The following is a 23,280-nucleotide window of genomic DNA, read 5'->3' as shown; positions in this document are numbered from 1 at the left end:
ATCCTAGACTTACGACAAAGTTTCGTAAATATGACTAGCAAATAAAGACTAATTTACGTAGTTATCGAACGAAACTCCGTTGTAGGGCTACCATAAAAATTCTGTATTTTATTTTTGAGATTCCGTAATGATAATAATATTATTGTGCAGGTATGGCATTATTGCGATCTCAACGGTGGCAAATCATCATTTTTATGCCCAAATGGCACCATATTCAGCCAAGTGGCGTTAACGTGCGATTGGTGGTTCAACGTTAATTGCGAAACGACGACGCAATTATATGTATTGAACGAACGACTATACAAATACATTTTGCCGGTAATGCCGAAATTCCCCGAGGATTTTACTGGCCCGGAAGTAGATCGGTATTTAGAGATCAAATTCAAAGAAATGGAAGAAAAACTGAAGGAGGAACTGAAGAAAGAGGAAACAGAGAAGCTCAAAGATAAACCAGAAACACAAAAGGAAGACGAGTAATCGATATATAGCTTGTAGTTAAATTATTATAATTTGGCCGATTTAAGCCTTGCTCATGTTAGACATGCCTTGTTGCCATTATTTATTACGAATAGCAACAAACAATCATAGGTTGTGTTTAGCATATCGTTGGACGTGAATGAATTTTGTGAAACTTAAAAATGTGCAATATATATATCATAGGTTTGTGTGATTTATATTTAGCGTACTATAAGAAAAATTTAATACGAGATCTCTATGTTAATGAAAATCAAATTATCCTGTTTCATTAAAATATCCAGCTATGACGTTTAATCTAATTATTGGGGGCACGTATAAAGCAGTTAGGAATGCCAGAAACCAACAAGTATGAAATAACTGATAATGTCAATAAGTATTTTCTTTTCCTCTAGTCATATTTGTACTGTATAATTATTTATAACAGGATATACTCTACTATTTCTACGTTTACTGTAACCGATCGACATGGCCGCCGATACGATGATATCAACTATACGCAAGCGCAGGTGTCTCCCCTACCGCGGGCGGGGATTCCCAGCGGAGGTGTGTGCCGATTCGAGTACCGATTACTTGTTGTCGAGGCCTCGTTAAAATAAAATTTGGGTAAAACCGTGGTGGCATTCGCAAGCAAGCAAACATATCAAGGGACTCAACAACAAGTCTCCGCGTGAATCTCCACAGAGCGCGAAACTCTGCGTAACTGCGTAAGAGCGAGGGTCTCGGGTTAACAGATAGATTTATATTTTGATAACGAATTCTCGAGCAGCGGCCAAAAATGTTATTGTAGTCGACGTCTGTGTACGCCACCTTATTATCGCGTGTTGGATACCCGTATATGTTGACATACAAAAGCCAAGTCCCCTTTTTTGACCGTACAAATATAGACTTTGATTTTAGAAGATAAAATAAAAGAATTTTGTTGGTTCGTTGTCGCATCACCCGTCTTATTCGCATTATTCGGCTATTACCCACATAAATTGATCCCGCCCCATGCACACGGGGGATGGTTTCATTACACATGTATTACGCAGGCCACATATACAGCCTAATGTACTCAATGACAAACACTTTCTTGCATTTAAGGAAATTCATAATTGTTAAGACCATATGTTGCGATACATAAACCTTCAATTTTTAACGTGTACGCAATATTGTTACAAGTATTAAATAAATTTATTTATTTATCGTTTTGTAGTATATCTTATTACTGTATATGCGACGTAATAGAACCTCTTTTGTAACAAAGATATAAATTCAAAATAAAACTCACCTTTTGCGCATGACGAATCCTTAGCAGGCTCTGGTTGAGACGTTCAGATATCTCGCAAAATTGTGACATCAGTTCCTGATTCTGTAACACGATAAAAATAAAAATGTATTATTTTTTTGTGTAATGCTACAACACTTTATTGGGCAGCATTTCATAATACACATTGATATACATACCTTGATTATTAATGGTGTGTAATTGTGCTTCTTGTGTAAGCGCAACATACAATGAGGGCATACCGCTATTTCACAATCTTCGCAATAATACCCCAATTGTTCTGAACATCGGTCTGAACATGTGTTTTGTAAAGCAAAGGCATGATCAGCATTCTTCTTTGCTAATATAGTTTTTGTATGGTTTTGAAGCGCTCTCCCATGGATCTGGTAAAATGTATACGTACACTTTTACTTACCATAACATCCTAGTTTTTCATACTATGTACAGATAGCTAGATCATAATAAAAAAGACATACCTTGGAATAGCAACTTTGGCAATAGAGAGCACTGCACTGTAGACACTTTAATGTTGCTTGAATTCCACATTCATGACACAGACCTAAAAGGAAAGAATTATTTTTTAAATTTAATTTTAAAAAATAATTCAAAGTACTCTATCCTTTCCCGATAAATACAGACCTTGCATACATTGTTTCTTCATCTTGGAATTTATTGATTGTGAAAAAGAAATATCCGAATCATCTGTATTAACTGGCCGATTATGAGACACGACCATTAATCCCAATGCATACATATTTAAAGGCAATGAAACTTTCTGACTATTTTCATATTGTGGAATTGTATTGCATATAGGGCAAGGTTTATTATGATCTTTACTAGCACATTTATCACACATAATGTGCCCGCATTGTAATAATAAAGGCACAACCCCACGTATGGGAACAAATTCTGAAACAAACGTATTAAGAAATTTTCTTAAACGTCTCTCTCAGAAAACATAATAATTCCAAAAAGTGTATAAAAAGAACATGTGCAACATGAGAAAAGATACAAACGACTCATCACAACTACAAATAAGATACTGTCCTAACCTCTATGATAGTTACAATCAGATTACCGCATATATTTACAAGTTTGCAATAATAATGCAATGTATACAAATAGAAAAGCATAAGAGCTTCATAAAATGATTTCTTAAACTAAAAAAGTGTTACATACGAATAATTATCTCATTATTAACAGAAATACATAAACAAATAAAAAACAACCGGCTAGAAAACGTGGTTGAAAATATTCGACGATTAAGTACCTCGAAAGAAAAATTGGTGTTTGCATTCTATGCAATATACATTTCCTAATTTTGTTCTAGGAAAACTGTAGTTATCATCACATTTTTTATTGAACATTTTCTTCGATTTAAGGTAACAAACTATACGATTACTAATTTCGAACACTCAATGTAACTCACTGTACCGAGTCAATGCACTGTTTGATGTTACACGCTGCGCTACGACCAAGCACGCGGAAGCTTAAGTATTCGGGCAATGCGGTTTGAATTATTTTCAATGCAACACACAGTGTGTCAATATCTGTACACTTTAATCCCGAATTAAAATGTTTGTTACATTACAACCAATTATTACATAGATTAAAATAGTTATTAATTGTTTTCGATACAAAAAGTGAATGAAATATTCGCTTTGTCTAACTGAATATGTAACTGTACTTTTTCAAGTTAAAGATAGAGTGCAGGTAAACAGAATCATGTGCCCGGAACATGCACGTGTTCGTTGAATAATTTTTTATACAAGTTATTATGCAAATACTAATGTACTTACTAATATTCGTAATATTTGTTGGTAGAAGTTCTAGTATCGATTTTTAGATTGTTTGTTACATTTTTTCATGCCTCGATTCACTGTTCTTTGAACCCACAGTGATACAGCCCTGGTCAGCATGGCTGTATCGATGCAACGGACCAATAGGATTGTGAGGACATGCAGTTCAAGCTGATAATACTGTTTACACACGCTTTAAGTTAAACGACAGATTCGTAAATACTAATTAATTTATAAAAGTATAAACTACAAAACCGTAGAACTTTGAAAGAATAGTGAGAGTCATTTTTATCACTTTTGTGCCGGTTGAAGATCACAAGACCATTTCGTGCAAAAGTACTAGCATTTCGTATAAAGTAAGTCAAGTGAAACAAAAATTCGTAACATATCAAGTTACATAGTTTGATATTACCATTCTTTCTATTATTTTTCGTACTTCATAGTTCGGTATAATATAGTAAGTTTGACATTAGTTATAAATTAACGAACAATTTTGCGTATTATATCCCTAATTTAAACAACAAGTTACGTTAGATTCTATGCCATATATATTTTAAAAGGACTCGTTTCCTTTTGTAGTAAAATATGTAGTTAATTCACTAACAAGATCAAAAGGTTATAATAACACGTAAGTACCTGATTCTTAGAAACGACACAAATTGTATTCGATGTTTGGGGATTATTACAGTATAGTTTTTTATGTTGAAATTGCGAAATATTCAACGTTTTGACCATTGACAATGTACATACACCGGTGAGTCATGTGACCGGTAGTTCTAGAATAAAATCGGTACGATTGTAGTCACGTGATTAGGAATGTTTCGCGATTCTTAAGATAGATGCCGCTGCGATCTCGAAAGCTGTACAATTTGGCAAAAACATAAAAAGACAGGTGGATAAGCAGCGAAGTTATGTTGGATCCATTGGATTCTAGGCGCGGTCGTAGCAAAGGTCCGTTATGATCCCACCCAGCACGATCGCTCCAGCGAGCAAGAAGATCGTGAACCTCGTTCGCCATATTCTGTTTAGATACCAATCTTACGATATTGCAAGTATGAATCTATCTAACTTAAAGTAGACAATAGAACACTATATCGTACAATGTTTTCGTTTTCTAATCATGTTTTCTCGTAGAATGTAAACGAAAGGACGAAATGTCGTGACAATGTAAATACGTTGCGTACCTATGAATATGCGTAGGTAGTTCAAAAATGTTATTTAGTTTCGCGACCTGACGATAGTATCTCCGAATATACGCATTCAAAACAAAGCTGACGAAACAGCTATTTCTGATAGAAGCCCTTCAGATCTCGTCACCTTTATGAAAGTATATGTAAAATGTATACAATCTATAGTCCACAATCTGCTGGTCTGAATGTTTGCACAAGAAAGATGTCGCATCTTTTAAGACAGTGGCTCTCAAACATTTTGATCTTCGAAGTTCTTTATACTCTTAAACTTACTTGTTACACGTGTAACATTTCAAAGGAAAGTCGTATTTTTTTTAAACGAAAACATTAATACTTCGAGTGCAGTGTCTATTGTCATTCCTATCGAATATCGATTATTATTACTATTATTCGAATTACATTTTGTTCAATTCTGTTCAAGAACGAGATCCGTGAGAAACTTGCCTAATCTACATTCCTGTCCGATCTTACAAAAAGCAACGTGTTGTGTCCTAAACGTGAAGGACATCTCGCATCCGCTTACACTGAATCCAATTGAATACGAATTATAATTCTGCTGGCGCCCAAGCGGACATCATGCAGCAAGTATGTTGCAGTAAAAGGTGTCGTGTATCTTAACACGAGAAGCATTATACTCAAGACTGTGTTTTATCCGGTACGTATATTACCTTATTATTTATTTTTGTCGTTTAGTTACTAGTTTTCCCCTAGATCGCTATATAGTCGAGCTAACTTTACATATTAACCGTGAGACAATCAATCTAGACTAGTGGTTTCACTCTTTCTTAGTGGTTGTTTTTCGTTTAGCGAGCTCTATACGAAATGGAAATATGTACATATATATCTACCTATTACAGTAGAACCGTTATTCCAATGTGCAACTGCTCGGATGCATTACTATACGAGCAGAGATATTTCTACGTGACAATTAGTTATACAGTTGCACGAAATGGGAATTATAATTAGTAGAATTCATTCGCGGAGAAAATTATAAACAATTAATTATTTTAGGTATCGTAGGTGTCTTCCTATTAATTTGCACGAGGTGGTCTCTGCCGTGGTTGGGTTTCAAATATCCAGCGCGTGTAAAAGTTTCAGTAATGCAGCTTCGAGCTAAAATTCGCTGAGACCGGGGAATTCCTATCGCGGATTCGTTAAAACAACGTTTCCGTGGAACGTCGTCGCGTATATTCCCGCGAATAATAACAGGGACTGGCCGGAGAGAAGCCACTAAACAAAATTACCCGAGATACAGACGGCGATAATTCGAGTTCTCATCTTTTACGTAATCGGCACGCTCGCGCGGCTCGCAGGTTGTCGGATAGGTGAGGCAAGAAGAAGGAGGAAGCGAGATATCGGATTTAGGCCGACGCTCGAAACAACAGTATCTACAGCGAGGCGGTCTCTGGACTAAGCAAACCGAGCGAAAGAGCCGTGGCAAGGTCTAGGCTGGCTGGTATTCAAGGTCGCGTGCACAGCGCAAAAGCCCCCGGATCTATCCCCGCCCCAGATTTCTAGCGCCCTTTGCCTCGCTGCATAGGTTCCCCTCTTTCACACCCACTACACACTGTCTCCGTCCCTCTCGCGTTCGCACATTTCACCGACTGGTCCGTCCCGTTTGCTCCTTGGGCGTCCTTCTCGAACGACCGACGTCGTTTCTCGTTCCTTTGCTCAGCTCGATTCTCTCCGTCTCTCTTTTTGTTCCCACCTCGCGTCGTTCCTCTCCGTCTCTCACATGCGTCGGTCGTCTCACGGGCTCTTTCTCTCCTTCTCCTTTGCCCTTTCCGCATGCAACATCGATTTACCCATAAAAATTCCCCGCACTCAACTCTATCACTCGACTATTACTTCCTGCCCGGGCTTCGGTATCTCTCGCTCCCGGATTCACCGTTGTAACACGCAACAAAAGTATGATCGATCCGGCGGATAATTCAGCATGCCTGCCGGTTGCTTCAAATTGTTTATTTACATGCCCGCGCACGTGTACGCGCACCATTGCTGGCGGTCGCTCGCGTAGAAACAAACCGAGGAAGCGAGCTCGACGAACAGTCGAGAAACCGAAAAGAGCCGAATTACGAATTTTTGGGCAACGCGCGACGCCTCGAAGAGATTAGAAAACACTTTACGGGGGAAGATATCTTTCGATAGAGTTTGAATTGTGGTTGATTCGAAACCGCTGTACAGCGAGAATATTCTGACTCGGTTCTAAATTCAATTCCGTTGACCTAGATTAGGTCCTACGTGACACGATGGAGATTCGCAGACTGTTCTGTGTATCACACCCCCCTCCTGTCCGTTTATACCGAATGATAAAGATATATAGCCGTGTTCCGCAGTCGCGAAACGCGTCCTGTAACACGGCAAACGCGCGTTAGCGCGTCGAAAATGCGAGCCGAAACGAGGTTCCCTACGAAGCTAATATCGAAGCCGCGGTGGAAGAGAAATTCTTTGTTGCAGAAATCGTCGTCACTTCCACAAAGAGAACGCGCCAGAGAGAGAAAGATAGACGGCGGAATAGCGCAGGGCGAGAGAAAGAGATCGTTGAATAATTTTGAAGCAGTGAACGGACGAAAAGCCATTGATTGAAATTTTCATCAGGCTTTCGCACGCGCATGTTCCCTCAATTATTTATTCACGGAATAACGAACGGACAAGCAGACGTCTGGCTGGCGAGCAAACGAGCCAGCATCGTGCGGTTCGACGAGAAAAAAGCAACATCTGAAGCGGTTTTAGTTATTATGGAACGCTTTGCGCACCTCGCCACTGAAACTTTCAGCTAATCCCCATGGCCCGTTTCCCTCGATTCTCGGCTGGAAAATCGGCCGTGGTACACGGCTAGGCGCATACTATCGACTTTTTCCCCCCCGCGTCTTGTTCAATCGCGCGAGAAAAATTCGTAAGAGTAAACGTTTTCTAATCAAGATTGGAATCCGAATTGCGGAGTGGAATACATCGACGATTTAGTCAGTGCGGTGAAAGACATGGATCTGTGCGTGTTCCCAATCATCTCAGGCCTTTCACCACATTTCTTGTGCAATTAACATTGCATCGACTATTTCGATTTTTCAGCTTTTGTTTTTTCGGATTGGTTAGAGGCAAGAATCAACTATTATTTCTGAAACGCGTACAGTACGATTCGTAGATTGTAAAAATGGGCGTATCTCGGTGGCGGCAGGTAATCGAAAGAGCTCCTCAAATGACGAAATATGAGAAAAGGCCGCTGGTTTCCCATCCCGGGGTTTAACTTAACTGCTTCCGTATCAACTGGTCGCGAGACAAATTTAAACGAACACGTCGTCGCGTCACATTATTATTAGGTTCCCGTATCCGTATAAACGTAGCGGCGGTTTATAGCGAATTTCAGGTGACATCCAGTCCCGGTTTGTGTTTTAATATTACGGTATTCACATTTCGCGTTCGCGTATACACGGCCGCCCCGCTTTAAATTCATTTCACGAAGTAGAGCGCCGGGGCTTGAAAAAGGGCGACGGCGCACATATCGTTCCCAACGTTTCCAACATCAGGTCGCGTTACACAAGCGCGTGGAATTACAATATCAGATTTCATTTTCCGTCATAGGACGGGATTTCTACGGCGAAAGAGGCCCTGGGAGAAGCCTTCGAGTGAAATTCGCGAAGCGGTGAACGGTTTACGCGCGATCACCGCTTCTCCTGTCCTCCTTTTCAGCGAGCCAAGAACCTTTATCCTAGACCGAGACACCGAGAACGAAAGAGTAACTATAGTTACGGGTTCAAAAACATTGGACGGTCAGGATCGTCAACCTGCTCTGCCCCCGTCTCTGTTTTCGTCGCCTCCGCGTTCCTTGCTCGGCTGTTGGCCGGACGGTCCGCCTAATTAGTTGGCTTAATCCCTTAAATAGGTCGGAATTGGGCGACATGTAATCTGCTTACATTTTCCACTGTGATTACATTGTAATTGTACGATAATTATCCCCTATATCGCTAAACCATACAATTAACGTGTACTCGAACCAAAACGTAATTTTATAACGTTCGAAGGAATTTCGTTCGCGCCTTCGGGGACCAAAATTTTTCCTATACAATTTTGTAAGGAATTATTATGCATTATTTGCCTGGTTGGTCCTTAATAGTATGATTTAGTCTAAGTCAGTCCGTTATTTGGGTCGCGAGGAAGCCAATGCACTCGTAAATATGTGCATTTCCGTGCACACGATCCCGCGAATCTGCATTAAACGGAACGAAGAGCGACAATAAAAAGCAGGTGGGCAACTGCTGTCGGAGTCGGCTGAATTCCACAGGAATTTTCGAGCCTTCCCCAACGGGTAATAACGAGGATTCGGCTTCGTTTATCACCACTTGTAGCTCTCTGCCAACCCTGACCATCCGAATCTCTTTCTCTTTCTCGCTCGTACAAAAGGAAGAAAGCGTTATTTCGCTTTCAAGCCAGCCGTTCGCCCGGCTTGCGACGCGTGGCCCCTTTCAGCCCCTTATTTTCAGACCGTTTTCAGTATCATCGTCACTACCACCTTCGTAGACACCTCTTTACTCGTTTCTAACCCGCCCCACGATCCCCCCAACACTGGCAAACCTGTGCTTACAGTCTGACATCTTCTCTACAGGTGCATGTAACTTCTACTAGCGATGGGTCTGAGACGTGTTCGCGTGCTGTAGAAACTTACCAAGGACCGAAGCAACATCGAGCCAAACGAGTGAGTACTCATCTTGATAATACCGATGCTAACTTATTCTAACATCTTTTTAACATCGCGACACAGTGTTCGGGAAGATAATACATACTTGTGTTGATAAACATGTTATTGGATTAGTCCCATCGCTAGCCTCTCTGTTTTGGTACGCGGGAGCAGATTTTCATCTCGCACGCGACTCGAGGCGTTTTCACGCCATTCCATTCTACTTCTGCCCCATCGACACACCTGACATACCTAATTATGTAATAGTGCAAAGTGCTTTTTCTCTCGAGGTAAAAGCTGAGGTGTTCTCGGAACACGTAGTTGGACAAGTTTTATTCGCAAATAAATAAAAACTGCAGATTCGTTCGTGAACTATATTTTGAGAATGATGGTTTACTAATGAAATAGCAGTTCGATATCATCCATGCTGCAGTTAACAATGAACCAACGATAGACTGATTACAACACAGATTTACTTTCTATATACTGGGCAGAATTTTATTACCACAGTGGGATTTCGTTAATCGGCTTCATCGAGACCACAAAAGGCCAGATAAATCGCGACTCGGGGAGAAATTTATCATGGGTATACATATTTACAAAATACCTTTGTAAATACGGCTGACTTTCTATTCGAAATTGCGTGGAATCATTTTTCAACGTCTCTTTCATTTATTTTTTATGGGAAATTAGTTCCAATATAGAGACCTTGGCTATAAAATAGGAAAGTATGAAACTTGCATTGATTTGGTTTCATTAACTCGTGTACGTTGGCTCTCTTCAACTCTTATGGCTTTACATAATGTCCATCGTTACCTAGAACTGCCCATCATGTTGTTCGTCCATTCAATCTGCATAGAGATTCGCTTTTCTTAACTGAAAATACGTTTTACCTTTCGAAACTTGATTTTATTTCTAAATAAAAACTCGCCACATAATGCGTGGATCATCTGTTATTATTTATATTAACGTTAGTGTTATATTTAAGCGTTTTTATTGGAAAAAATGCTTAAAGTATGCGCGCGATATAATACATGGAATAATCTCACGCGATGGCAAGAGTTAGAGATTGCTTTTAAGCCTAACTTCGAATTAATAACGAAGATCTCGGATGATAGATGCTCGGGATAACCGTGGTGACGGTTAACCGAGATTTCACTGTATCACGAACAGTTTGGACGTCCGCTGATAAAGATCAAGCCGCTGCCAAGCAAACGTCAGTTTCCCTCGGTTGGGTTCGCGTCAGTCTTTGTCACTGTAAACAGTGGTGCATTATACTACGAACAAAAAAGGCATTCGACTAGAATCCTCGATCGAAGGTGATTCCAAAATCAATATTTAAAAGATTTACGAATCGTACATAATAGATTATCTCTGTCCCTATGTATCACCGATCTCATCCCTGCTGGAGTTGATCAATAGCTTCTCTAAGTAACGAAGATTTAGAAGAAAACATTCTTACAAACATTACACTTAGGTTAAGAGGATCTTTTGAATACCCGTTCCTTTTATGACTCCTATAAAGGAAAGAAGGCTAGTTGCACCGAGTTCAATAACTCCTTGGCAGTGGTGAAGCCGGAGAGTAGAAACAATGCTCGTGATCTACGGATCAGGAGGCTATGCGCTAAAAGCCTCGGAGCTCCAAGTATCGTAGAACTACACTCGACGTTATTCGTGTATACATAAGACTCGAAGAAAAGTTTCTTTACTCGGAAGACTCGGCGCAAATAAGTATTAACATCGCTGAATTAAATATACGCGCCTTCTTCTTTCGCCTGCTCATTCTTCTCTCGATTATCTTATATTAGAAAACGAAGTCTTTTTCGCGATGGAACCAGAGCGTTCGAAAAGTTTGCAATGAACGTTTATAAAGATCCTCCGCTTATCGACACCCTTAGTTTGAGCCCGAGATTTCTAACGTATTAATCAACTGCTGTGCATCAATCCTCGCGGAGCAATCGGACCGTGGAAGGAACGCCATCGTCGCAAAGGCACGTAGCGTTAAACTTTTAATATTCCCGTGATCCCTTTTTAAAACGGAGTCGTAGGTAAGTCCGGGTACACGGGCGAAACGGTGATAGATTAGCAGCGAGATCGAAGGCGTAGTAACGGGAAGAGGAAATTAACAACTTCTCTTTTCTCCAATTGTCAATTTTATTGCGACTTCTTGCCCTCCATTCGCGGGACAGACTCGAGCCAAGCCCCGTTGATTGCCAGGAATCCAAAGACCAAGATCCAGAGACGCTCGAAACGACGAAGATGACGAAGTGAGAGTGGTCGATTCCCTGGCGCCGTTCCTCCCCACCGCGTTCGAGTATTCCGTTTCCCATCCCCATTGCAGTTTCAGCCCTCTTTTCACCTCGCCGGGAAGTCACTTCAATTTTCATGCGAACGACGACGGGCCGCGCGTTTCCTTTTTCTTCTCAGTTTAACGCGGGCATCTATACGAATTCCCGGCGATACCTGTTCCCAATGCAACCCTATAGCTACGTAGCTGACGGCAACAATGACGACGACTTGTTTTCTTCCGTATGCATTCCCTTTCTTATTCCGTTCGGCTCCTTCCCGACGCGACGGAACATGGCGCGTCCTTTGAGCAAGGGAGCGTCGGGGCAAGAGAATCGTCCAATTACGGGTGAACCAGTTACGAGCCAGCTGGCGTCGCGACGGTGTAATGCTCGGAGTTAGTATATCAGTGGTTCACCGTTCGAGAGAACGTCGTAACAAAAATAACCAACAAACATCCTACGCCGGCTCAAATTGCAACAATTTTTCACTTTAACGCATCGCCGTGGAATTTAATATCCGGGAAATTGAACGTTCCCTCTTCATTAAATATTAAATTTACTATTATTTACAGGCAATTTTAAAACAAACGTGCTTTCGATAATCGTGCACCTTTCCCTGTAAACCTAGTTCGATCATGTCGCGACGTGGCCGTAATTGCCCGCGTCATGCCATTACAGTACTGTCAATCGATAAGTTGACACAATGCGTGCTTTATTTGGGCATTAAAACAACACACATCGACACGTTACTTATAATGACGTTTCGATCACGAAGGGTGTGGCCTCCTTTGGCGCAAAACAACGAATTCGAATCGTCCATGGAACGTATATCTCGCTGAAAATCATTTACGACGCAATTTGTCCGAACTTGGATTTAAAAACTTTTTTGTTCTATACAAATTTTCGACGCACAGACACAGCTGAAAAAAAAAAATCTGTCCGCTGAAACGACTTCAACGCCAACGAAGCCGCGGGTAACGGCTAGTTTCTAATATAACTTTTAACTCTTTTAAGCAAAGAGACCGTCCCGCTGATGCAAACGTTGATATTAGTCCTCCTTGGATCGCTTCGCGCATGAAAAAATGTACGAAACGCGTTAATTCTTTTTTATAAACGTCAATACCACACGATTAGGTATTTATCAAGCTGATAATACAATTCGCGTGTCTCCTGGTGACGTTTCGCTTAAATTCCTATTCATAAATACAGCGGAATATTTAATTCACCGACGTTAATATTTATTTATATTAATTAAGGTTCTCGATAACGGCACCGAGCTCTTGAAATATCGATTTTGCGAGACCCTAGGCAGATGTCCTTTCGCAGACAGGATAACGCGTCGCTGATTTCATCCCTAATAATTTTCGCACGTAAGTGGCACGAGGTAGCGCGAGTATATTCGTTGTTTGCTCTTCTGCTAGTTCACGGAGACACCCTTGAATACTTCACCGGTTTCTTTTGGCCGTGGTAGTCCCGTGAACCCCTTCGCGATTTAATCCTTTGTTAATTCCGGTCCCGCTTCCACAAGGGAAGCGTTATCAAACGCTACAGGACGATCGTGGACGTTTCTCATCCTTAACGGCGGCGTATCCAGCCTTAAATCTTTGAAACCATTTCCTCGCGATTCTTTGTCTGCGCTTTTCCAATGTCTCCCTCGTTGATCGTAGCATTATCGTCGTTCAGCGGGGAATAAAAAATGTAAAACGCCACAGTTGCACTCGCCTCGGTAATTTCTATTCGCGATAGTTATAGGAACGCCAAAACGTTTATAAGACGAGGTTACGCACGGATTTATCGACCAACCCGACGGAATGATTGTGCCCTGCCGGCGGTCGAAAAAAGACGCGGGAAGAAACATTTATCCAGCAAATGTTTGTAAAATATTCGGCACGAGCGTTTCGACGGCCAACGACGAGAAATAATATTTACTCGGGAAGAAACGAAGCGTGTTCTTTTACAGACGCGTTATTTGCTGATAAATATTTCCTGAAGCCCCCGCAGAGGTCGATCGAAATGTGTCTCACGGAATAGACCAACGCAGTGTCGCGCGGGTGGCGCACGGTACAAATGCGCCCGAATACTTTGTGCCGGTGGTGGGACCAATCCAATGACACACTCATTAATACTGATACGTATCGATTCCCATGCATCGTGCTGTAGTATCAAACGGGTATCGAAATGAATTGTCATTGATATGTATTGAGCAGATGTGTTTGTTGACATTTCTCGTAATATCGATACAATTCAAAGAGCAGGTATCATAGAGACCCCAAGAACACAATGGGGCAGGTTGTCTACTATGAGAGCTGGCCAGTATTGAAGCGAGATATTTGTATTAATATTGCAGGGGCACCGAAATTGCGATCTGTAGTTTAATTATACCGGGCAACGCCGTGTAATTTATATAATAAGAATACAATACCTCTAGTTTCACTCTGTTAAGTATCGCTCGACGTGCGTTGGAAATAACACAATCGAATTCGGTTATAACGAGCACCGGTGCGTTCTCTTATCTACTCCATCGATTACACGGGGGACGATTAAAAATTTCGTCAGAATCAATCGCGGTTAACGTTGATCGCCAAAACTAATTGCTCGGGGATTTCTTGGGTTTTTCTGATAACTATTTACAATACCGAATTTTTATCTTACACTCGGTAGAGGTCTCTGACCGAATACACTATCTATACAAACTAGAAAAGAAGCTAAAAAAATAAAAAATCGCGGAAAATGAATCAATTCAAATTTCGTCGAGAGCCACAGAAAATGATTCAGCGAACCACATGTGGTCGAACGGCCGCAGTTTGGCCGAATTTTCTCTAGTATGTGCGTCGTGTATAATATTTATGTGCGGTGTGTGACGCGTCTGGAAACACGATTATCGTGGCACAATTTTTTGACAGGTGCCTACGCATACGATAGCATATCGATTACCTATTTTCTGGATAATAGATGTAGGTTGGAGAAATTAAGGCATAAGTGAATCGATAGAAGCGAAACGGTACTTCTAGTTCCTACTTGCGGTTGCTTGCCAGGGACTGCGATTCTTTCTAATGTTTTTTAAGAGCAAACTTTCGTGTAATGAGCGGTACCTTTCTCTATCTCGAAAAGAAAAAAAGAATGGGTATAGAGGCTTCAGACTGCACGAAACAGAATGGTTTCGCACTGCTGTATTTCTGGTGCGCCGCGAGAGCAATGTTTGTCTGTGCGGATACGAGTCGAGCAATCAGTGAATGTTTGCAAGCCCTTCCCAAATTCATTAGCGCGCGCTTTTCGTGCCGAACCGAGTGAAAACATTTCGCGTTTCGATAGCTGCGGCAACGAACACTCGCGGCTTAGCGTTCCTGTCGATACCGTTGCGCCCAGCTAGCAAAGAAGCTCCGTTCCAGGCACGAGAAACGCGTCGCTGCGAATTGATTCGCGGCTCTGAGACCACGGTAACGCTGGACAGAGTCGGCCAATGTAACGCACAACGAAACCTGAACCTTCGCGAATGCGACACGAGCTCTACAAACGTGACAGGGCCTATACGGAGGTGGCAGTAACTCTAGTCGCGATACGGACTCCGTGTAACGCGAAGTACGCGAATGTGACATGAACTCTACAACCGTGATATCAACTCTATTAACGTGACACCGACTTCGCAGGCGTGGCACGATCTCTATGTACGTGATACGAATTTGACGAATGTAACATGAAGTGTACGGGTATGATACGAACCCTGGACGTGACAGGAACTATATCGATGCGATACGAATGCTATCGATGTGACATGAACTGCACGAACGTGACAGAAACTCTATGAATACAGCGTGGAATCTATAGACGCGATAGGAGCTCTACGAGATTAGACGGACTTCGCGTGTCGTTGTCAGTTTGACAGTTGCTGGGTTGGCCCTTAACGGGAAGAAAGTAAAAGGGGTTAATTGTTCTCAGTTCTTGGTTGACCGTATAATTCCTGGAATGGAATTCCGGGAAGGGAGACCGCCTCTGTATATCGCGACCGTGTCGATTTATCATGGGATTGCAATTTAGTGTTGTACGAGCTGTTAGCAAACCGACGGCTGCAAATTGATGCCCTCTGGGCCCAGTGTCGGTATATTAATAGAGTCGGCGTTAGGTTCAATCGATGATACGCAATAAATTGATGAAATCGTTATTCCACGGGTCCCGGTATTATTTAATCACCGATGCACACTTCATTTGAGCACGATTTTCTGAATAACTGTGTGTATAACTAGATGCTCGAATAACACGGCGCAGGCCGTCGGTCTATTGTTCATCGGCGTCGATGATACAGTGCAGGGCGCTTCATGCCAACGCGCCTCATTAATGACACCGGCAACGACGGGCGCCGCGACGGCCGGAGAACCACCGGCCGTTTCGTGTCTTCTTGATTTTCTCCATTTTTTTTCGCCCCTCCCGAGCACCCCTTTTCATCCTCCCGCCCGTTACTTGATCGACGCCGGGACTTTGTGCCCGCTGGAATCACCAGCGAACCGTGAACTTGCTGGCAGGTTGCATCGACGGAGTCACGCGACGATCGGCAAAACGAACAAGCACGCGGCAGACGGTGCAAAAAGCTGCAAAACATGCATGGGTATCTCAAAAAAGCATTCCAATGACGAATTACTTTATCCTCTCCTCCCAGTCGAATGCATAGAACGAGCAGCCCTTTTGTTTTTCGACACTGTTGCTCGTCGAGTAGCTCGTAATGTAAATAAGTAAAAAAAAAAGAAAGGGTAAACTTTGTTCGTAGTTCGTCCTCGAGAAAATCGAGTTTGAAAACTCGTCGAGTACGCGCGCGACAGAGGTTTACCGCAATTATTTAATATGCTCGTAAAAACAAACGAACGAAAGTACCGTGGATCTGTCTCAATTAAAAAATTACTCGAGCCGGTCTCTGACGGGCCGCGAACGTAGGGGCGTTCGCGTTTGAAAAGTTTCAAGTTCTCTTATTTTTCGGTGGCCCCGTGCCTCCGAGTTTCCCCCGACGCTCGTTTTCGACTTCTGTCATTCTTGGCCCGTTGTTTTCGCTCACCTCGAGCCTCGTTCCGCGTTACACGTGCTCACGGCTTGTTAAACTCAAAAGCTCCGCGCTTGACGGCTAATAGCTGGCAATTATTCGAACTCGACGCGGAAATGCCCGTGCAAGTTCATTAAAGCACGCCGGGTATCAAACGAAAAATTTCATTTGTACGCCCGAGCCGCGTTTCTTTCACCCTTTCTTGCTCCGTCGTTCTTTATGGTTTTTCTTCCGCGAACCGCCGGTCGACGTTGTAACATGGCTAGACAGCGAATGCACCTCGAATAAAACATCTTAGAAGAGGCAGAGTCATCGCGGAAACGGAGTAAATACTTCATTTCCAGTCTTTGGAAGAGAATTCACAATACGATTCTATTCAAGCGGACGATGAACAGTGTCTTCGCATGCATTGAAAACGTTGGGGCCGAAATCCTCGTGGATCGTGAATGCCAGTTGTTTAATCTGCTGTTGACGCGGTTAACCGTCGGATGGTTTAGAACTTGCGAGTATATTCGGTCGCGGGCATAACCTGAAATTAATATGATCGCGAAACGAAAGAGGTTACGTTCTCCGAAATGACGGGAAATGATACAGAGGTTCGCGTTACAAGTTTTAATGGGTACTGTGACCGGGGCCGTCTTATCGGAGCCGAGCACGTAAGATCGAGCACGATACACGTCCTGGTCGACACGATACAAAATCGATACTCACGGGCTGCATTGTTTTATGAAAAGGAAAACAGCAGCCGCGCGTTTAACGGCGAATCGAACGCTAACGAGGCTTCAACACCTTCGTCGCCCCACGTTAATATTAAAGTAACGGCAGACAAGCTGTCGGCTACTAGTAGTTAGTTACCCTTCGCGTGCCGCCATTCGATGCCGAGGACCTTGATCTAGGACTCGCTGGCTCTTGCCACGACATAGCTAAACTGTGCAAAGAAGAAAGTTATATCTTCTCTACAGAGCAAACCTAATTTTACAGCCCCAAACAGTTCTCGAATCACCCACAGCACGTAAAATGTTAATTTTTTATTTGAAACGATCAACTCCTTATTTTATCACTCGAAAAAGAATAAGGAAATAAATTTGTTCCTGACGTTAATTATACCCTAACTTCAGCTATCGTTCCTTCGAGGTACATTAAAGCTTTGTTCGTTAATATTGCAGTAACCTATAGGTCGCTCGTATCGTAATATAGTTTTTACTTAGAACTCCCATATATTTCTGATGACGGAATGAAAAGTAAGGCATGACATTTAAAAAATCGAAAATTACCTTTGCAGCTCTGTGGGAACGCAAGGTGTAAGGGAGTCATTCGTACGTTGTGTGTGACAACATTTTGCATACAATAGTTGATCTGGTAGCTATTTATAGTAGTGAAGTTAGGTGGTTCACCTTGTATAAATAATTAATTTAAACACAGACGTACACCTCTTTACATCGATCCATACTTACGACACTTACTATTATACTTTACGCTCCAATATTACGACACGTTAACGAGAAATCAACCGACCATTATTATACGATTATGCGAAACTATTTTCGTCTTACATCGAGAGCTTCAATTTTTTAAATTCTGTGCTCTATAAATATTCAACTATTAACCCTACATAGTTTTATTATTAATTGCGCGTATATCAATTTTACTAATTCGCATACCGCGTCGATATCGCCGTAAATATCGGAGCGAATATTCGCATATACTGTTTCGTTAACCTGAGAAACTTTCGTTACAAACTATTTCTGAATTGTGAATTTAGAATCGATGGACTAATAACCGATTGGAGACGATCCGCCGATCGATTCGAAATGGACAGTTTGAAACGGCTTTCTCCACTGACTGACGTTTGTAGACCAAAGCAAGGCATTCGAGGATGCTAGAAATATTGTTATAAGAAACTATAAATGTAGAGATATCATACCGGACGTACGACATAAGACTTGAACCTGAACACGCTCAATAAGTTAAATAAATGATGACATCGCGACCGAAACAGTGATATCACGCAAGTACACGTGACAGTGACAGATGACGGCTGGCTGATGAAGTCACGTGTACGTGACAGTGGCATTCATCGTTGCTAATATTAGAATAACCGAGTGCTTATCAATGAAGAATTTTATTTTTAATTTTTCACAAAACGGTTCTCGAGACATCGTACTTGATAATAAAAATATGTTTTATAAATTGTTGTCGTAACAAGACTTAAATTACACGAATGATCGAAATAAAGAGGGATCAGGAACGAATTATTGTCCCTTGCTAAAGATTCGGTGCAATTTGGGTCAAATGAATTGTTTATTCGACGTTTCAGTCACAGCTGTATTTTTACATGGTCTTTCCCATAAAAGAATTTCTGGTGCCACGATACGTTACCTTGCTAGTATCAATATTGCAAATAGTTAATTTATATGTTCCAATTCAAAATAAGGACGAATCTTTCTTCTCTAATTCCTGATTTTTCATAAGTAGACACACGTTCGTATTTCCTTCTTTGGTCTCTGCTAATATTCTAAAATTACTGCATTAGAAATCGACGTACCAATTTGATATGTCCAAAATAGCTATGGATCGCTGAAAACATGTCCGATAACTGGGTCAATGGGTGCCTGAGGATGGATATGCAATTGACAAACGTAAATACCTATGCCATTTGTAGTATGTCGTGCCCAAAATGTTGTTCTTTTGATGGAATTTTGTACCGGGACTGCGAGAAGTAGCGGGATTCGGGGTTATTTCTGTGTCATATAAAGGGATGATAAATACTTAGCGTGGCATAAAGAACTTCACACTGCGTTATGTTTTCACGAAAATACGGTGTCTCTGTCAGCTGAGAGTAATCGAGCTCGAAAGGTGTATACAACCGTGGAATGCGCGTGGAAGAATCCCGAATTTAGCGGACGACGCTACACGTTTGTAACCCTCGAACTCACAGAACATTTTCAGGAGTACTACTATCACACTTGTACTTTGTTCAACCATAATCGAAATAATTAAACTCCTCGTTACTCGTCAGAATGAAGGACACTTTGGTTAGAGTTCAGTTTCACTGCGAAGACCAACAAATTATCAAATTTTTTAAACTGGCAACACACTTGATTCGAGATTAATAACATTTTCACTATAAATTTAAAGTCTAACGCGAATCATTTAGCTCACTACCTTTTTGACAAGACATTGGCACAGTCTTCAAGAAATCGTTTAATTTTAAAAATACACCGAGAAAAATCGAACCACGTGCAATCTGAGAATGTACCATGAGATTGTACAATGTTGCGTGCCAAATCGAGGTTTTATAACATTCGTACTTTGTCCACCAAGACGATTAGTCGTGCCAGTTGCTTCGCGACGGTTGCTTATTAGTTGCTCGAGAATCGTGGAATGTTTCGAGCAGTGTATGGTAAAAATCAGCGATATCATAGTTGCATAGGCGAATTATTATACACGGTGGAACCCGTAAACATAGTTCTTGATGTAAATACAACACGAAATACGGACGCGTCGACTGACATAGTGGTCACCGATGACCGGCGCTTCGATCTTACGACTCTATGAAACGCTTGTTATAAATAAATTCAGGTACTTGCAAACTTTTGAATAACGTTATTGTCATCATTGATACTACGAGTAACAAATACACCGATGAACTATTGAATATTTGAACAGATATCATGAACATCCCCAAAGCAGTCGACGCGTTAGAATATGGAATTTTCCTCAGAATTATTAGTAATCTTCAACACCCACATTCTTTCTGTATATCTTATTTGTCAATATTATCATCTCAATAAGATTCTTTCACTAACTTCTCGGCAGCAACAAACACTGTTTACATCACGCTGTACATTTCTTTCTTTAGTCTGACAAAGACGTTACCATTTCGTTATTATTATCGTAACAATCACAGCACTATCCTCTTCCGTTGGCATCTACTTAGCATCTGACTCGAAAATTGCGCCCGTTCTTGCAAGTAAATCGACAATTGATCCCGCCACCAAGCCGCAGCATTTCTCGACACGATACCGATACAATCCCTCGTAATTTTTACTCTTTAAAACAAACGCAAACATACGACGTTCGTCGAGAGATTGGATACATCGTGCTCGAAATACGCTCACCACTCTAGGACGCGATGAACCCAGACTAGAGCGGACGCCCGGCAGATTTTTTACACGGGCGGATTTAAGACCGGTGGATATCGCAAAAGGGGGTTGCAGTAATCGCGCTCGACCGCAGACCCGGTTCCCGTGTTACAAAGTTGCAGCATCCACGCGGACAATATAGCCCAGCCCGGACCCGGGGTGTATTTAAACGTGGATCGAGGCCCCGCTAGAAGTACATGGATCCTCGGCCGTGCCATCCGCAATCGTCGCCTCTCCTGGAGCACAGGAGTACGAAGGAAGGGGTCGGGGACGAGGATCGAACGATAATATCGGCCACGAGCGTGCGAGGAACTCGAGAACGAAAACCGCAGCCGAACCTCGGCGACGTTCTCGGTGGTCAACTTCGAACACAGATAGGACAGTGGGAGCCTGGGGGAGGGCAGCGAGGGCCTGCGGACGAAGATGAACGGAATACGCGCAGGCGGAATGGGGATAAATAGACGGACTTGGTGCGAGACGGAGAGGGTGGATAGTCGCGACGGGTGGAAGCGAGAGAGAGACAGAGAGAGAGAGAGAGAGGGGTATTATCGAAGAGAGAGAGAGAGAATAGAGAGGGAGAGCAGACGGCAGGTGCAGGAGAGGATTCGCGTACGGGCGGGTGAGTTGTGCGTACCAATCGCTGTTTCAGGGTACGACCGCAGGCACGCAGGAGGTGGCGAAAACCGGGCACAGCCCCAGGAGCGGAGGGTTCCGGCAAACGGGACAAAACCGCCCACGCTGCTTCCCGGGGAGCGACGCGCGTCTGCTCGCGCTGCAGCGAGTGCAACACACCGAGTGCCGCGCGCGAAAACGGGCTTCAACGCGACTCGGTTGGGTGGTGGCTCGCTGTTCACTCGTCGGAAGGAAAAAGCGAGACAAGAAACCCCGGTGAAGCGAGACGGGGCAGGAGAAAGATCGAAAGAGGGACGGAGAGAGAGAGATACCGAGGGGGATGCGTGAAGGAGGAAGGGTGAAACGGATGAGGAAGAGGAAGAGGAAGAGGAGGAGAAGGAAGAAGGGTGGCAGGTAGGGTCGGCGGGGAGGGGTGAGAGGTGGCGGAGGTTGGGCGACGGGGGTGGCGGCCGATTCTCGGTTGGTGGCTGCGGAGGCGAAGGCCGAAGGGGTGAGCGAGGTGGCGGCGGTGGCGGCGAACATAAAATCCGTCGCACATGCCTGGTGCATTCATTAGGGGGGATGTGCCCGTGCAGCGTACACGTCGACCTGCATCCACGCCACCCTCTCTCTCTCTCGGTGCCACCCCTAGCTTCAGTTGCGCTCCGCGGCCAACTTGGTACACACGCCACTTTGTTGTTTCTCCCTCGCGGAGAGCTACTGTTCGCGTCGCCGTACGCCATCGAGCGTCGCGTCGCGGTTACAAATCGTGCCGCGTTATTCACCCTCGATCCGTCATTGATCGATTGAATGGAACGGATCGTCGACGGTTGAATCGCGTTAACGTCTGTGTCGCGCGTTCGATCGCGGTCCTCGTCTCCGCGTTCGATCTACGACGCGAAAGTTGAACCTGTACGTCGGGTGAACGCAACGAGTGCCGTCCCACCTGTCGTGTGCGCGAACGTACTGTCCATGAAGGTGACAAAGCCCAGCGGTTCCGCTGTGAACGGAAGCCCGAAGGATCCGTGAGGAGGAGAAGAAGATCGCTCAGCCCCTCGAGAGGAAGATCGTCTCACAAAGATCATCACGGAAGATCTCCCGCGGGAGGATCAACGGGATCCTCCTCCGATCTGCGTCGCCGGCTACGGGAGGCCGTCAGGGATTTCATGTTCACGAATTTCAGTAAACCAGGTAACGATGCGCCCAAGGCGCGTCGATTTTCAGACATTTCTCGCGACGATGCGTCCGTTTTATTTTCACCTTTGTGGTCGTTGTCGTCGGTGCACGCCCGTTTCTGATCGCGCGGCTCCTCCTGGCGACACGTGGCCCGCCGAGAGGGGAGATACGCGCCTATTCCCGCAAACGGCCTACCAGAACGGGACTCGTCTATCCAGAGATCTAAAAGATCTGTGTTCCTCCCTCCATCGATTACACGCGAGAGGAAAAAGATGCGAGTAGACCACCTTCAGAGACGATTCTACCTTTTTCCCACTAGTCTCTTTGCGGTCAGCCCTCCTCGATACGACTTTGTTACTCGATTGCTTTTGTTATCTGGTTTTAACGTAAACCGATAATCTGTTGGGGAAAATAAGGGAAGCTATTCGCGATCGATCGTAGAAAATATGTAGAATTCAGGGTAGAGGAATACGCTGTTAAATTCCGTAATCGATCGCGGCACCGGATAGTTTAATGGATTTCAATAATGCGCTCTGTAAACTAGACTGTGTTTATCGGGTTTGCGTTCGATTGAAACATAAACTGTGCGATACGGACAAAAACACGCGGTAACGCGACTGTCAATTTT

The 23,280-nt window shown here is 43.2% G+C and overlaps 2 protein-coding genes across 2 annotated transcripts in view; one reads left to right on the top strand and one right to left on the bottom strand.

The window, feature by feature from the left end:
• Window positions 1-477, top strand: part of LOC122396678 — a 45,952-nt gene extending 45,475 nt beyond the window's left edge. The window contains exon 3 of the mRNA XM_043395271.1: window positions 151-477. Within this exon, the coding sequence (XP_043251206.1) occupies window positions 151-477 (327 nt within the window). The remainder of the gene's footprint in view (window positions 1-150) is intronic.
• Window positions 1-2,600, bottom strand: part of LOC122396978 (RING finger protein 17) — a 216,158-nt gene extending 213,558 nt beyond the window's left edge. The window contains exons 1-4 of the mRNA XM_043395777.1: window positions 2,384-2,600; window positions 2,221-2,303; window positions 1,924-2,127; window positions 1,748-1,828 (exon numbers count right to left, since the gene is read on the bottom strand). Coding sequence (XP_043251712.1) covers window positions 1,748-1,828; window positions 1,924-2,127; window positions 2,221-2,303; window positions 2,384-2,600 — 585 coding nt within the window. The remainder of the gene's footprint in view (window positions 1-1,747; window positions 1,829-1,923; window positions 2,128-2,220; window positions 2,304-2,383) is intronic.
• Window positions 2,601-23,280: the final 20,680 nt, after the last annotated feature.

Source organism: Colletes gigas, unplaced genomic scaffold (assembly GCF_013123115.1).
Source record: "Colletes gigas isolate AHSC1104 unplaced genomic scaffold, ASM1312311v1 Colletes_gigas_Sc00008, whole genome shotgun sequence".
Taxonomy (NCBI): domain Eukaryota; kingdom Metazoa; phylum Arthropoda; class Insecta; order Hymenoptera; family Colletidae; genus Colletes; species Colletes gigas.
This window is presented reverse-complemented; position numbering and strand designations above follow the sequence as displayed.